General features: G+C 39.9%; 1 protein-coding gene across 6 annotated transcripts in view; it reads right to left on the reverse strand.

Annotated features, from left to right (window-relative positions):
* Positions 1-16,554, reverse strand: part of ripor3 (RIPOR family member 3) — a 145,924-nt gene that overhangs the window by 110,367 nt on the left and 19,003 nt on the right. For all 6 annotated transcript variants that reach the window (XM_060919155.1, XM_060919156.1, XM_060919153.1 and 3 more), the window contains exon 2: positions 3,738-3,846. In XM_060919155.1, the coding sequence (XP_060775138.1) occupies positions 3,738-3,846 (109 nt within the window). The remainder of the gene's footprint in view (positions 1-3,737; positions 3,847-16,554) is intronic.

The following is a 16,554-nucleotide window of genomic DNA, read 5'->3' on the forward strand; positions in this document are numbered from 1 at the left end:
AAGAGTCAGTTGAGGTGGTTCAGGCACCTTGTTAGGATGCCCCCTGGATGCCTCCCAAGGGAGGTTCTCGGGGCATGCCCCACCAGGAGGAGACCCCAGGGCAGACACACTGGAGAGATTACATCTCTCGGCTGGCCTGGGAATGCCTCGGTATTCCCCCAGAAGAACTGGTGGAGGTGGCCAGGGAGAGGGAAGTCTGGGCTGCTTTGCTTGGGCTGCTTTGCTTAGGCTGCTACCCCCGCGACCCAGATCCAGATAAGCAGTAGAAAATGGATGGAACACAACCAACATCATTAAGAAGGCTTAACAGATACTCACCTTCCTCAGAAAACTAAACTTGTACAGAGTGACCTGCCTATTTTTTTTTCACTCAGCCATCATCCAAAGCATCCTAACATCATCCTGGTATGGTAATAGTAATTCTCACATTAAGAGGAAACATTAATAGGTTGTGCACATAGCTTTAAAAGTAACTGGACATCATCCCTGTACATCAAATATGTACTGTATGGATATAGATTATATAAATAAATAAATAAATAAATCTTTAAAAATGAGCACACCTTATACAACCCCCATTCCAAAAAAGTTGAGACAAAGTACAAATTGTAAATAAAAACGGAATGCAATGATGTGGAAGTTTCAAAATTCCATATTTTATTCAGAATAGAACATAGATGACATATCAAATGTTTAAACTGAGAAAATGTATCATTTTAAGAGAAAAATTAGGTGATTTTAAATTTCATGGCAACAACACATCTCAAAAAAGTTGGGACAAGGCCATGTTTACCATTGTGAGACATCCCCTTTTCTCTTTACAACAGTCTGTAAACGTCTGGGGACTGAGGAGACAAGTTGCTCAAGTTTAGGGATAGGAATGTTAACCCATTCTTGTCTAATGTAGGATTCTAGTTGCTCAACTGTCTTAGATCTTTTTTGTCGTATCTTCCGTTTTATGATGCGCCAAATGTTTTCTATGGGTGAAAGATCTGGACTGCAGGCTGGCCAGTTCAGTACCCGGAACCTTCTACTCAGCCATGATGCTGTAATTGATGTAGTATGTGGTTTGGCATTGTCATGTTGGAAAATGAAAGGTCTTCCCTGAAAGAGACGCCGTCTGGATGGGAGTATATGTTGCTCTAGAACCTGGATATACCTTTCAGCATTGATGGTGTCTTTCCAGATGTGTAAGCTGCCCATGCCACACGCACTAATGCAACCCCATACCATCAGAGATGCAGGCTTCTGAACTGAGCGCTGATAACAACTTGGGTTGTCCTTCTCCTCTTTAGTCCAAATGACACGGCGTCCCTGATTTCCATAAAGAACTTCAAATTTTGATTCGTCTGACCACAGAACAGTTTTCCACTTTGCCACAGTCCATTTTAAATGAGCCTTGGCCCAGAGAAGACATCTGCGCTTCTGGATCATGTTTAGATACGGCTTCTTCTTTGAACTATAGAGTTTTAGCTGGCAACGGCAGATGGCACGGTGAATTGTGTTCACAGATAATGTTCTCTGGAAATATTCCTGAGCCCATTTTGTGATTTCCAATACAGAAGCGTGCGTGTATGTGATGCAGTGCGGTCTAAGTGCCCGAAGATCACGGGTACCCAATATGTTTTTCCGGCCTTGACCCTTATGCACAGAGATTCTTCCAGATTCTCTGAATCTTTTTATGATATTATGCACTGTAGATGATGATATGTTCAAACTCTTTGCAATTTTACACTGTCGAACTCCTTTCTGATATTGCTCCACTATTTGTTGGCGCAGAATTAGGGGGATTGGTGATCCTCTTCCCATCTTTACTTCTGAGAGCCGCTGCCACTCCAAGATGCTCTTTTTATACCCAGTCATGTTAATGACCTATTGCCAACTGACCTAATGAGTTGCAATTTGGTCCTCCAGCTGTTCCTTTTTTGTACCTTTAAGTTTTCCAGCCTCTTATTGCCCCTGTCCCAACTTTTTTGAGATGTGTTGCTGTCATGAAATTTCAAATGAGCCAATATTTGGCATGAAATTTCAAAATGTCTCAGTTTTGACATTTGATATGTTGTCTATGTTCTATTGTGAATACAATATCAGTTTTTGAGATTTGTAAATTATTGCATTCTGTTTTTATTTACAATTTGTACTTTGTCCCAACTTTTGGAATCGGGGTTGTATTTCTACCCATTCAGTCTGGCAAAAGGTACAGACATCTCATTATCTCTAGCCGCTTTATCCTTCTACAGGGTCGCAGGCAAGCTGGAGCCTATCCCAGCTGACTATGGGCGAAAGGCGGGGTACACCCTGGACAAGTTGCCAGGTCATCACAGGGCTGACACATAGACACAGACAACCATTCACACTCACACCTACGGTCAATTTAGAGTCACCAGTTAACCTAACCTGCATGTCTTTGGACTGTGGGGGAAACCGGAGCACCCGGAGGAAACCCACGCGGACACGGGGAGAACATGCAAACTCCGCACAGAAAGGCCCTCGCCGGCCCCGGGGCTCGAACCGAGGACCTTCTTGCTGTGAGGCGACAGCGCTAACCACTACACCACCGTGCCGCCCAGGTACAGACATATCATGACAAAAACAAGCCAGTTTCCTTCCACCATTAGACATCTCAACTTATAATTGCTATTTAAAGGCTGTTATAAACACCTGGTTGTTTCCATTTGAACTGCTGTTGTGTTTGTATGTTTGCACAAATGATGCTTTCTTACTCTGCTATATTTGCAACTCCTAAATGTGGTGGTATTAAGTCATTCTGGCTCTAAGGAACTTAACTTTAGTATTTTCAAGGCCTTCTGTTCTAAAAGTACCTTTTTGGAAGTTATCTGGTCATAGAATGATTTTATTTTTGTTTTATATATGGAATAGTTTGGAACAATGTGAATTTTTGAAAATGCCCTTTAATCTCCTCCTACACACAGACACAGTCAGTCATTTTAAAGTAGATGCATCCTAAATAACTATAGTACCATTGAAAAGTTTGGGCATACTTTCGAATTCAATGATTCTTCTTCATTTTTATGAATTAAAAGACACTTCATGTCTTAAAGTAATGATAGACTGTCATTTCTCTTTACTTAGTTGAGCGGTTCTTGACATAATATGGATTACTCCAGGTGTCAAATAGAGTAATTTGCTGTATATTTTATGATTTATTATTTCATGTTTGATGGTCTTTAATACATTAAAAAGGCAAGAAATTGAACTAATGAACTTTTGACAAGACACTCCTGTTAATTGAAAAGCATTCCAGGTGACATGAAGTTGTTTAGGATAATGCCAATAGTATGCAAAGCTGTCATCAAGGTAAATGGTGGCTATCGTGAAGACTCTAAAATATGAAACATATTTTGCTTTTGTTTTTTATACTTCTTTGTTTACCACATAATTCCAAATATGTTCCATATGGTATTTCATAATTTTGATGTCTTCAGTATTATTCTACAATATATAAATAATAATATACAATATATAAAATAGTCAAAATGCTGAAAAACCTATGAATGAGTAGTTATGTCCAAACATATGACTGGTACTGTACCTAACCTTATACCAAATGTCCATGACATACTGACATGTCCATGACTTACTGATGCCAACTGTCCATGACATATTGACCCCCCCACCCCCTACAAATACTCACACAAAAACTCATACATACCAGTGCAGAAAATGCACACAGCCTGCTGGGAACATTTCGGAGTGTATAAACACACAAAACTTACCTGTGTCTTCCAGTAAGTGTGTTGACTCCAATGAAGGAGCAACTCCTCTGCACCATGCCACCTTCTGATGGACAATCAAATTGCAACTTCACTGACATCCCGTGAACACCTGCAATGTAGGCACACACACACAGAGTATACAATTTAAAAAAATAATTAAAAAAACAGAATAAATAATTTATCATACTTTGTTTACATACTACTTTTGCATATCCTTTTACCAGCTAATGTTTCCACTTCTTGATACTTGACAAAATACTACCCTGTAAAAATTAAATTTAATTATATTAAATAACTCTGTGTGTGGGGCAGCACGGTGGTGTAGTGGTTAGCGCTGTCGCCTCACAGCAAGAAGGTCCGGGTTCGAGCCCCGTGGCTGGCGAGGGCCTTTCTATGTGGAGTTTGCATGTTCTCCCCATGTCCGCGTGGGTTTCCTCCGGGTGCTCCGGTTTCCCCCACAGTCCAAAGACATGCAGGTTAGGTTAACTGGTGACTCTAAATTGACCATAGGTGTGAATGTGAATGGTTGTCTGTGTCTATGTATCCGCCCTGTGATGACCTGGCGACTTGTCCAGGGTGTACCCCGCCTTTCGCCCGTAGTCAGCTGGGATAGGCTCCAGCTTGCCTGCGACCCTGTAGAACAGGATAAAGCAGCTAGAGATAATGAGATGAGATGAACTCTGTGTGTCAGTAAACCTGCCAGACACACAAACTACAAACATGGACACTCAGAACTACAAGCCCCAAGATCCACAGTGTCCTCTGTCGCCAGAGTATTAATCACAGCTGACACTTATCTTCCTAATTAGCTCTTCCCCTACTTTAGCCACTCTCAAATCCCACTCTAATGCTAGAGAGGGGCTGGGCGGGCGTTCCGTTTTTCGCTGGAGAACACGGTAATCGGGGTAAACGCGGAAGGTTTGAACTCTAAAACTTCAACTGTACAGTGAATGTAAAGTGGATAATGGCAGAAGAATCAGATGGTTATAGACAAGATAAAGAGAAGGTGGATGATGATGATATGTTTTGGGAGGAAGTGAGGAGAAGGCAAGTGAGACGACGAAGATCAGATGGTAGCAATAGTAGCGGATCTGTAGAAACAGTTAAGAGAAGTAAACCTATGAGTAAACCTGATAAGGAACCAGCTTGGAAAGTTATCATAGTTTTTGAACAACAAGGGCCAGATTTACACCCCATTCATGTCACCAAAGCCATAGAAAAAGAAATAGGTAAAATCAATCATGCACGCTTCTTAGGAAATGGAAGACTAATGATTTTTGCGATATCTGAAGATCAGAGAAGGGAAATCTTAAAGAAAACATCACTAAATGGATATAAAATAACATCACATGTCCCAGGAGCAATAGCTAAGAAAAGAGGAGTTATAACAGGGATTCCAGTTTCAGTATCCATTGAAGATATTAAGAATAACCTGAAAGGAGGAGAGATAGTGGATGCAAAACAACTCACCAAAGGTAAAGAGAAAACAGAAAGCCTATCGATTTTACTTTACTTTAAAGATGAAATGCCTGACAAGATACAAATGGGTTTCATGTGCTACCCAGTGAGAGAATATATTCCTCCCCCTTTGCGATGTTTTAAATGCCAACGATTTGGACATGTAGCAGCCCAATGTAAGGGTAAACTTAGATGTGCAAAGTGTGGAGAAGGACATGAATATGGGAAATGTGGAGAAAATGTTCAGTTAAAATGCTGCAATTGTGGAGGTCAGCATAGTGCTGCTTATGGAGGATGTGAGAGGCAGAAAGAAGCAAAGGAGGTCCAGAAATAAAGTAACTTATCAAGTCTCATATGCAGATGCATTAAAGGAAATAAATAAAGCTAAGAAAGACACCAATGCTAATAGAAATGTCTCTCCATCAAAGCAAGTTTCTTGGACTCCAATAAGTTATGCCCACAGCTCTAGCTTTGTAAGACAGAATGATGATGGGACCAATATGTCTCAGCTAACAAAGGTAGGCCTAACAAAGTCTAACCCAGAGCCAAAATGTTATGAATGTAAAACACACATTACAAATGACACCCTTTTGATTAAGGAAAATGAATTTATTGCATTCATTTGTACCATAGTAAATGTTACAATGCAACACTCTAGTAAGAGTGACTGAATTAGATCAGTTGTAAAAACTGCAAATGATTTTTTGGGTATTATAACTAAAGCTGATGAAATTCATAAAATGTTAAATAGCAAGTATGGAGAGTCACAAGTTGGTTAAATGCCTAATGGTTTTTATCATTCTCCAGTGGAATGCAAGAAGTCTGATTGCAAATGGACAGGAGTTTAAAAGGTATGTTGAAGAATTAAGCAGTAAACCAGATGTTATATGCATTCAGGAATCATGGTTAAAACCACATTTGGATTTTGTCTTAAAAGGTTACAACAGTATAAGACAGGATAGAATAAAAGATAGAGGAGGAGGGTGTGTGACCTTTATCAAAGAAGGGATATCATACAGACATTTAAAAACAGCTGAAGAGCATGAATGTATTGTGAGTGAAATTTTTAATGGTGATAATTGCAAATATACAATTGCTAATTATTATAACCCATGTAAAGCTTTAATAAATGGGCTGTTGAAAGATATTTTCAAAAGATCTCATAGAGAAATATGGTGTGGGGACTTTAATGCCCATAACAGTCTATGGGGAAGTAATTATACAGATCTGAATGGGGAAGTTGTAGAAGAAATGATAAATGACAGAATGCTTGTATGTTTAAATAATGGTACTGGTACAAGGATAAATGTATACAAAAATAAAACATCATGTATTGATCTAACTCTGGTAGACAGGAAATTAGCCAGTATATGCGAGTGGGAAGTTGATCTAAATACAAGCATTGGTAGTGATCACTTTCCAATATTTTGCAGAGTAGGAATTGAATTGAAAACTGAAGGGAGTTACATACATCACAAGTGGAATTTTATTAAAGCAGATTGGGAGAAATTTTTATATAGTTGCAATAATGAAATGAAAAACATGCCAGAGAAAGATCAAACTATAGATCAGGTGAATAATAATATAACCATTCCTATTATCACTGCAGCTAGTCAAAGTATTCCTATCAGTAAAAGTCAGAAGAAAAAGGTGAATGTCCCATGGTGGAATCAAAAGTGTCAAGAAGTCATTAAAGACAGAAACAGAGCTTTCAAAATATTGCGTAAAACATTAACTATGGATAATCTTATGGAATACCAAAGGAAAAAAGCTCTAGCAAGGAAAGTGATTAAACAAGTCAAAAGGGAATCTTGGAGACAGTTTTGTGCTACAATAGGTAGGGAGACAACTTTGAATAAGATGTGGATGATGGTTAAAAAAATGTCAGGCAGGTATAAGCCATCAAATATTCCTGTGTTAATTAGTGACAAGAATTTACAAGCTATATCAGACAATGAAAAGGCTAATATGTTGGCTAAAATATTTGCAGACATACATAAAGGAGATCATCTTGACGAGTGTTATAAAAAAAGGAAAGAGGAAATTTTAAGAGCAAATAAAGGTATATTAAATGCTAAAACAGGAACAGGGTCAATACTTGATGAAAACTTTACATTACCAGAGTTAAAAAAAAATGACTGTTGCTAATACAGCGTATTCATCACCAGGAATTGACAATTTATGTTATGTCATGTTTAGGAAACTCCCTGACAAAATGCTGGAAAAGATCCTTGAACTATTTAATAAAATTTGGAATGAAGGCAAATTACCCATATTATGGAAAAAGGCAGTAATTTTTCCATTTCCTAAACCTGGGAAAGATTCTAGTAATTCAGGTAACTACAGACCAATAGCTTTAACCTCACACTTAGGAAAGTTAATGGAAAAATTGGTAGTGGCCAGATTAAATTACTTTCTGGAAAAGGAAGACTTGCTTAAAGGCTATCAAACAGGATTTAGAAGAAGTAAATCAACTAGTGATGCTCTTGTTAAACTTTTGTAATGAGGTTGAAAAGACGTTAGTTATGAAAGAGGTAATGGTGGCAGTTTTTCTGGATATTGAAAAAGCTTATGACACAATGTGGAGAGAGGGACTATTAGTCAAATTAGAGAAGATTGGAATTGATGGGAAAATGTATAATTACATCCTTGACTTTTTATCACATCGTACCTTGAGGGTCAGAGTAGGAAATGGACTATCAGATGAGATCATGGTAGAAAGTGGTATTCCACAAGGGAGCGTCATCAGCCCTATTTTATTCAACCTCATGATTAATGACATATTTGAGAAAGGAAGAGAAGGATTATTGTATGCAGATGATGCTGTGATTTGGAAAAGGGGGCGTAACATTTCACATATTGTGGAAAGCATACAAAAAGAGATGCAAATACTAGAACAGTGGGGAATAGACTGGGGATTCAAGTTCTCTATACAAAAATCTAAGGTAATGTTTTTTACTAAAAAGAAGGTTCCAGAGACTTGTAAAGTAATATTATATAATCAAACACTTGAAAGAGTAAAAACATTCAAATATCTGGGGATGGTGATGGATGAAAGACTTACATGGAAACATCACATAGTACATATAGAAACTAAGTGCAAAAAAGTATTAAACCTTATGAGAATGATTTCTGGGCAACACTGGGGTGCGGATAAAGAATCACTCATGAACATATACAAAGCACTAATCAGATCAACCATAGATTATGGATGTGTAGTGTATAGTTCTGCATGTACAACATCTATTAGGAAGCTTGAAAGAGTTCAGTTTAAAGGCCTAAGGATTGCCTTAGGAGCAATCAAAACAACGCCTACCTGTGCACTGTTAGTCGAGGCTGAGGAACCCCCAATTAAATTAAGATTTGAGAAACTGTCTTTAACATACTGGGTTAGGCTTATAGGGAGTACAAATAATCCTGCTCTGTCTGTGCTAAACAACTGTTGGGAATACCAATTAAAGAGTCCTGGTTTTGGGTGGAAAGTTAATGACATGGGGGAGAAATATGGAATTAAAGACTTTAGCTTTAGTCCTGCACTTGTTTTGAGCAAAGTTCCCCCATGGATGTTGCCAGTCCCAAAAGTTGATCTAGAACTGCTGAAAGAGAAAATGGAACAAACTAATGAACGGGCATTAGCTATGTACTGTGAAAGACATCTTGTATCTAAATACTATGGGTTTGTAAAGATATTTACAGATGGGTCAAAAGATATACAAAATGGTCATTGTGGAATTGGGATTTTTATCCCAAAATTTAACAAAAGTTATGGATATAGATTAAGTAATTTTTTATCAATATACACAATAGAGTTAACTGCAATAATTACTGCACTGAGATGGATTGAAGAAATCAAACCACTTAGATCTGTTATATGCTCTGACTCACTTGCAGTTTTGCTCAGCCTTGAATCAGGTAATACAGTAAGAGAGGATCTGGTAATTGAGACAAGACATTTGCTATTAAATATTAGAAACCTTGGAATATTAGTTCAATTTTGTTGTGTCCCAGCACATGTTGGAATTAAAGGAAATGAAATGGCTGACAAAATTGCCAAGAAAATGCTGGAAAAAGAACATATAGGAATTAATATCTCAATGGGGAAGGGAGAAGCAAAAACTAAACTTAAGTTAGAAATGCTGATCAAATGGCAACATGATTGGAAGGCAGAGCACAATGCCAAGTTCTACCACTCAAATCAGGGAAATGTTTGGGGGAAAAGGGCTACAGGTCTCAACAGAAGGGAAGAGGTTGTGTATAGTAGACTAAGGTTGGGTCACACATGTCTTAATGGTACATTGCAGATAGTAGGGAAGAGTAATGGGTTATGCAGGTACTGCCAAGTTAAAGAGGATGTAGATCATGTTCTATTTAACTGTTACAGATACTCAGAACACAGACAACAGTGGAAAGAAAGAGAGGCAGAAAATGGAATAGTGAATATCCTGAAAGAAGAAGGAATGCAAAGAGATAAAATGAAATCCCTATTTATTTTTCTCAATAACTCAGGTCTAATGAAAAGGATTTAATTTTTGTTTTGTTTTGTTTGTTTACTTGATCAAATAGCCATAGTCTGCTAAGTCCCTTTACACACTCCTGTACAGTAGGTGGCGGTATGCACCAAAGAGATGTAATCTGCCAATAAACTAAGAAGAAGAAGAAGTTTCATCTCGTCCATATTAAGCCTTGCTATTCTCTAGCTGCCTCTCAATTTTCTAACCTTTACTTGCCTTATTTTGTTTATGCTCTTTGTCTCATCTATTCTACCTTGTTTGCTGATCTCCTGACCCTTGCTTACTTCCTGACCTTTCTTCTAATCTATTGTTTTGGCATTGTTGACAGTCTGCTTCCCCACTCTCCTCTGCATTTACATCCGTAAGTGTCTGCACTCTGATACTGTGAGTCAGCTATGGATAAAATGGGCAGTGAATGTGTAGTATTTAATAATGCTGGTTATGTGTGTGTGAGAAATTAAGAGATTTTTGCTATTTAATAGGTATGTGTTTTGAGGAGCATGATTTTTTTAAAATTATTGTTCCATAAATTGACAACATATCCCCCAAATTTCACAAAATTATTTTCTTAGAGCACTGAATTGCAGAAAATGACAACTGGTCAGAATAACAAAAGATGAAGTGTTTTCGGACTTTGAATAATGCATAGAAATCAAGATCATATTCAGTTATAAACAACACAGTATTAATGTTTGAACATAGGATGAGTTCAGAAATCAATATGTGGTGGAATAACCCTGACATTTAATTGCAGCTTTCATGCATTTTGGCATGCTCTCCACCAGTCTTTCACTTTGCTCTTGGGTGAATTTATGCCACTTCTGGGACAAATTCAATCAACTCAGTTTTGTTTGATGGCTTGTGACCATCTATCTTCCTCTTGATCACGTTCCAGAGGTTTTCAATGGGGATCAGATCTGGAGATTGGGCTGGCCATGACTGGGTCTTGATCTTGTGGTCCTCCATTCACACCTTGATTCACATGGCTGTGTGGCATGGAGCACTGTCCTGCTGGAAAATCTAATCTTCAGAGTTAGGGACCAGTATGAAAACAGAAGGAAGCAAACTTTCTTCATTTTGTAGACCAGAAGGAAGCAAATTTTCTTCCAGGATAACTTTGTACATGGCTTAATTCATGTGTCATTCACAAACAAAAATCTGCCCCATTCCAGCCTTGCTGAAGCATGTGAAAATTATGGAGAAATATAGATCAGGATTGGGTTATTAAAAAAAAATCCCAAAATTTGAATATCCTGCGGAGACCCATTAAATCCATTATAGCAGAATGAAAGGAATATGGCACCACTACAAACCTGACAAGGGAAGGCCTCCCATGAAAACTCACAGACCAGACAAGGAGGGCATTAATCAGAGCTGCAACAAATAACCCTGAAGGAGCTGCAAAGATCCACAGTGGAGATTGGCGTATCTGTCCATAGGACCACTTTAAGCCATACACTCCATAGAGTGGGACTTTATGGAAGAGTGGGCAGAAAAAAAGCCATCGCTTAAAGAAAAAAAAATTAACATGATTGGAGTTTGCCCAACAGCATGTGGCAGGATCCCCAAACACATGGAAGAAGATTCTTTGGTCGGATGAGACTAAAATTGAAAATTTTGGCCATCATGGGAAATGCCACGTGTGGTACAAACCCAACACTTCCCATCACTCTGAGAATACCATTCTTACAGTGAATCATGGTGATGGTAGCATCATGCTGTGGGGATATTTTTCTTCTGCAGGGACAGAAAAGCTGGTCAGGATTGAAGGAAAGCTGGATGGCACTAAATACAGGGCAGTTCTGGTTGAGTCAGCCAGAGGTTTGAGACTGAGACAAAGGTTCACATTCTAGCAGGACAATGACCTTAAACATACTGCTAAAGCAACACTGGATTGGTTTAAAGGGAGACATTTAAATGTCTTGAAATGGCTGAGACCTCAGTCCAATTGAAAATCTGTGAAAGAACTTGAATATTGCTGTACACCAACACAAACCATCTAACTTGGAGTTGGAGCAGTTTGGTTTTGAGAAATGGCCAAAAATCCTAATGGCTAGATGTGTGAAGCTCATAGAGCCATACCCCAAGAGACGTGCAGCAAAAGGCGGTTCTACAAAGTATTGACTTTGGTGGGTGAATACCTCCGCACACTCCAGAGTTCTGGGTTTTTTGTTTTTCATCTTAAACTGCCTTTCATATTTTTCAAGTTTAGGTCATAAAAATAATTTTCCCTGACACCCAATTATTTTTCCTTAGTGGACCAAAAGCTACTGAATTCAAATCACCGACTTCCAATTTTATTAGGTTTGTTTGTTTTGTTAATAATGTGGTCCTAGATTCTCCACTTTTTTTTTTCTTGCATCAGCATGACCCAATTCAAGATACTGCATCATGTGGTGGGCTTTCCCCATTTGCACAAGGCATTGTGGGATACAAATTTGAAACAGGAGATGAAAATGGATAATGCGAATGAAATGTGAAAGACTGACTACAGTAACAGAAAGTGATAAAAGATGTTATGTTGCAAAGGAAAGGAAATGCGGGCCCAAACTAATAAATATCTGTTGTCAGCGAGCACCTCGGTGTGATCAGCTGTTTGTTTAGCGACAGAATGATGTAACTGTCAGTGCATGGTCAAGGTAAATCTATAGATGGCAGTAATGCAACACTGGATGCCAGCTTCTGTAAAACCCAAAAGAAGAAGGAAAAGAAGAAGCAGATAAGCCTGCGTATGCAAACACTGGACTTCCTCTGTCTGCTTGATTGCAAGAAGTGAGCAATTTCATGCACATTATTTGCTAGGGAATCCCCTCAAATTAAATAACTCCCCAGCCACAGAATGGCCTTTTTGGGGGGTGGGGTTAGATGTCGCAGAAATAGACATATCACAATGATCAAATTTCAAAGGGAACTAAATTTCACCAATTTTATGAAATCGAAAGGCTGTACAACTTTAAATATTGTTTGTTTCATAATTAAAAAAAAAACAATTTGCACCTTTAAAGTGGTAAGCATATTGGGTAAATCAAATGGTGCTAATCCCCCAAAAATCCATTTTAATTCCAGTTTGTAATGCGACAAAACAAGAGAAACACCAAGGGGGATGAATACTTTTGCAAGACACGAGTGTGTGTGTGTGTGTGTGTGTGTGTGTGTTTTTTTTTTTTTTGAGTAATGTCCTGTTTTTAATTTGTCTGTTTGTCTAAACTTTTACCAACTATTGTTAAAGAGATCACAAAGACTGCAGGACTTTTTAGAATATTTGTTACATTTTTATTCATGTGTGGACTTGTTATTGTTAGTTCAGGGAACAACAGTAGAGAGGGCTGCATTGTTTACACCGCAGAACAGCTGACGGTGTTATGACATACAAGCCACCTTACTGTGGGAAAACCGGAGATTCCATGCGAATTAAAAAAAATGAACACATTAGTGCAGAGCTGGATTTAAGTCTCAGACTTGCATATTACCTTCCAAGGGAGTTTTCTCATGCTATTGTGGTGTATGGTACATTACCCCCTCTGCTTCAGCAGACATAACTTGTGAGGCTATTCATACAGTTGTGTCAAGACTGCAGATGCAATACCCAGAGGCCCTTGTCCTCATTTCTGGAGACTTTAACCATACATCACTAGCCTCCACATTACCTACCCTCACTCAGTATGTGAAATGCCATACCAGAAATAGTAGAACACTGGATCTGCTAAATTGCAATGTGAAGAATGCATATAGCTCTGTCTCTCTACCCAGGGGGGCAGATCTGACCACAACCAGGTTCAACAACAGCCAGATTCAAACAAAGTGGTGAGGAGATGGTCTACTGAGACTGATCAAGCCCTGATGGATTGCTGTTTTGAAACTACAGACTGGGAGGCACTCTGTAGGCCTCACAGGAACAATATTGACAGCCTTACACACCTGTATTACTGATTATGTTAAATTCTGTGTGGACATAGTTGTCCCCAGTAAGACGGCATGATGTTTTTCAAACAGCAAGCCCTGGGTCACTCCTGAGTTAAAGAACTTGCTGAATGTAAAGAGTGCCTTCAGGTCAGGGAACAAGGAGGAGCTAAAGAGGGTCCAGAGAGAACTGAAATGGAAGATTAAGGAAGGGAAGGACTGTTACAGGAGGAAGATTGAGAAGAGACTTCAATAGAATAATGTAAGAGCGGTGTGGAGAGGCATGAAAAGTATCTCCAGATACAACAATTCCAGCAGCATGTAGATGATGTGAGATGTAGAGTGGGCAAATAAGTTGAATCTGTATTTCAATAGACTTGACTCCAATCTCTCCCCCAGACCTCTACTTCTCTCTGTGATGTTACTCTGTCCCCCCCCCCGCCCGCCAAACATTCCTGCCACTGCAGACTCATCACATCTGCCTGGACTCCAGTCTAATGCAGCCCAGCCCGGACCCCTTCAACAACCTGGCTGCACACCTGCTACCATCTCCCACTTTTGTGGCTCCCCTGGCATCCTCACTTCCACCCCCCTTCCTTTCTTGCCTTCTCAGCTGACCAGGTGAGGAGAGAACTATGAAAGTCCACAGTGAGGAAGGTGGCAGCACCAGAACATCAGCTCCAGTGTCATCAAAGCCTGGGTAGACCAGCTGTGTGGGGTGGTGCAATATATCTTCAACCTCAGCTTGAGCCTGGAGTGTGTCCCAGTTCTGTGGAAGACCTCCTGCCTGGTGTCAGTGCCCAAGTCTTCCCATCCGAAGGAGCTGGATAACTACAGACTGGTGGCACTGACATCACAGCTAATGAAAACGCTGGAGAGACTTATCCTGACCCACCTTAGATTGATTGTCAGTTCCTACATGGACCTCCTACAGTTTGCTCTATCAGCAGTGTATGGGGTAGAAGATGCACTCTATGTATATGATGCATAGATTCATGTCCCACCTGGAAGAACATGGAAGCATTGTGAGTATCTTTTGGTTTCTCCAGTGCATTTAACACCATCCAACCATCAATGCTGGGAAACAAAATGAAAAGCATGGGGTGGATCAACACCTTGTGTTCTGGACTGTTAATTACCTAACAAGCAGACCATGGTATGTAAGAACAATGGATTGTGTGTCTAACACAGTACTGAGCAGTACTGGTGCCCCTCTGAGGACTGTTCTGGCTACATTCCTGTTTAGCATGTATACTGCAGACTTTTCATACAACTCAGATTACTGTCGCATCCAAAAATTTTCAGATGACACAGCCATTGTTGGCTGTATCTCTGGTGGAGATGAGCACGAGTAAAGGGGTGTCATAAAGAACTTTACAGAGTGGTGTGGGAAGAAATGCCTCCAGCTTAACATGAGGAAGGCCAAGGAGCTGGTGGTGGACTTTTGCAGGTCCAAACAGTCAGTATCTCTGGTGTGTATACAGGGTACAGAGATTGAGGCTGTGTAGTCCTACAAATGCATGGGCATGCATATTAATGACAAGCTGGACTGGTCAGACAACTCCAATGCACTGTACAAGAGGGGCCAAAGTTGTCTCAATCTATTAAGTTGATTGAGGTCCTTTTGGTGTACAGGGGCCACTTCTGAAGTACTTCTATGACTCTGTGGTGGCATCAACCATCTTTTATTTGGTGATCTGCTGGGCATGTGGTATTGCCACTGTGGAGAAAGAGACTGAACAAACTGATCTGCAGGGCTGGATGTGTTCTACAGGGCTCCTTGGAGGTGGTGTATGAGAGGAGGATGATGGACAAATTCCAGGCCATCCTAGACAACACTTCTCACCCCCTTGATGACTGAGTGCACTGAGCAACTCCGTTAGCAATAGACTGCCCCAACCACGCTACTCTAAGGAGCTGTTCCAGAGGTCTTTTATTCCTGCCGCAATCAGACTTTATAACAGCAGTCTTCACTGCTTACAGCTGACACAGTGGGACCACTAAATCTAACAATAATGAACAAAATAAAACAGGAAATACTACGTTGCGGGATCTACCCAGGACACAAACCCCTCCCCTCTGTGTCACGCTCTGTGCATCTGTGCCTGGCTGCCTGCGTCACTGCATGTGGCGCTGTCACGGTTGCCTAGAGACAAAAAACCCGACTTTACAACAGTGCTTTGAAAGACAAAGAGTTACTCAGTGCAGCAAGGAGTAACAAGAAGTACACTTGGAAAAAGAAGTGAGGGAAATCTGTTGACTGTTTTAAATCTGGTCTACTCCACAGACAAGAGGAACACAACAGTTCCTGATGGACTGTTGAGGGAAGGAGTAATGTTTTGCACTTTCTTGTTTTCTGCATTCTTGAATAAGCAGACATGTTTGTTTTTGTTGTTTTTTGTTCTCTTTTTTCCTCTCTAAATAAAAATGTCCCCAAGGTTCACAAAGAGTCCCTAAACCAAGAACAGTTATGCACTTACATTTACAGTGATATTAAGTTCTCAATATATTTAGATTATATTTTAAAAGTTCATTGTTGCCCACTTGTACATTATACATTTTTACAGCATTGGCAATAAAGCATTTCAAGCTTTAAGTATGAGTAATTGCTTTCTTGATCACCCCTTTACTAAAAACACCTACAAAATAAAACATACCACTGCTTAGGGCACCCCACCCCATGGGAGTCATGCCCGTGGTGGTCATGGCCCCAAGGAGCCGTGGGGGGGGGCATCCCTTATTTTCATTTCTGAATGGTGGCAACCCTAAGCCAAACTGACATGCTAGCAGCAACAGGTGACCAGGCTTCGCCTCTGGTGGACACTGCGGCTCTCGTCCACCAAGTGACTAATAGTATTAGTGAGGTGATGGATCAAAAACTGTCTATACTATCTGGGACTCTGGAGAAAATATCGGCCTCACTTGAAAGTCTCTCGACACACACCACG

The sequence above is a fragment of the Neoarius graeffei genome, chromosome 4 (assembly GCF_027579695.1).
Source record: "Neoarius graeffei isolate fNeoGra1 chromosome 4, fNeoGra1.pri, whole genome shotgun sequence".
NCBI classification, from domain to species: domain Eukaryota; kingdom Metazoa; phylum Chordata; class Actinopteri; order Siluriformes; family Ariidae; genus Neoarius; species Neoarius graeffei.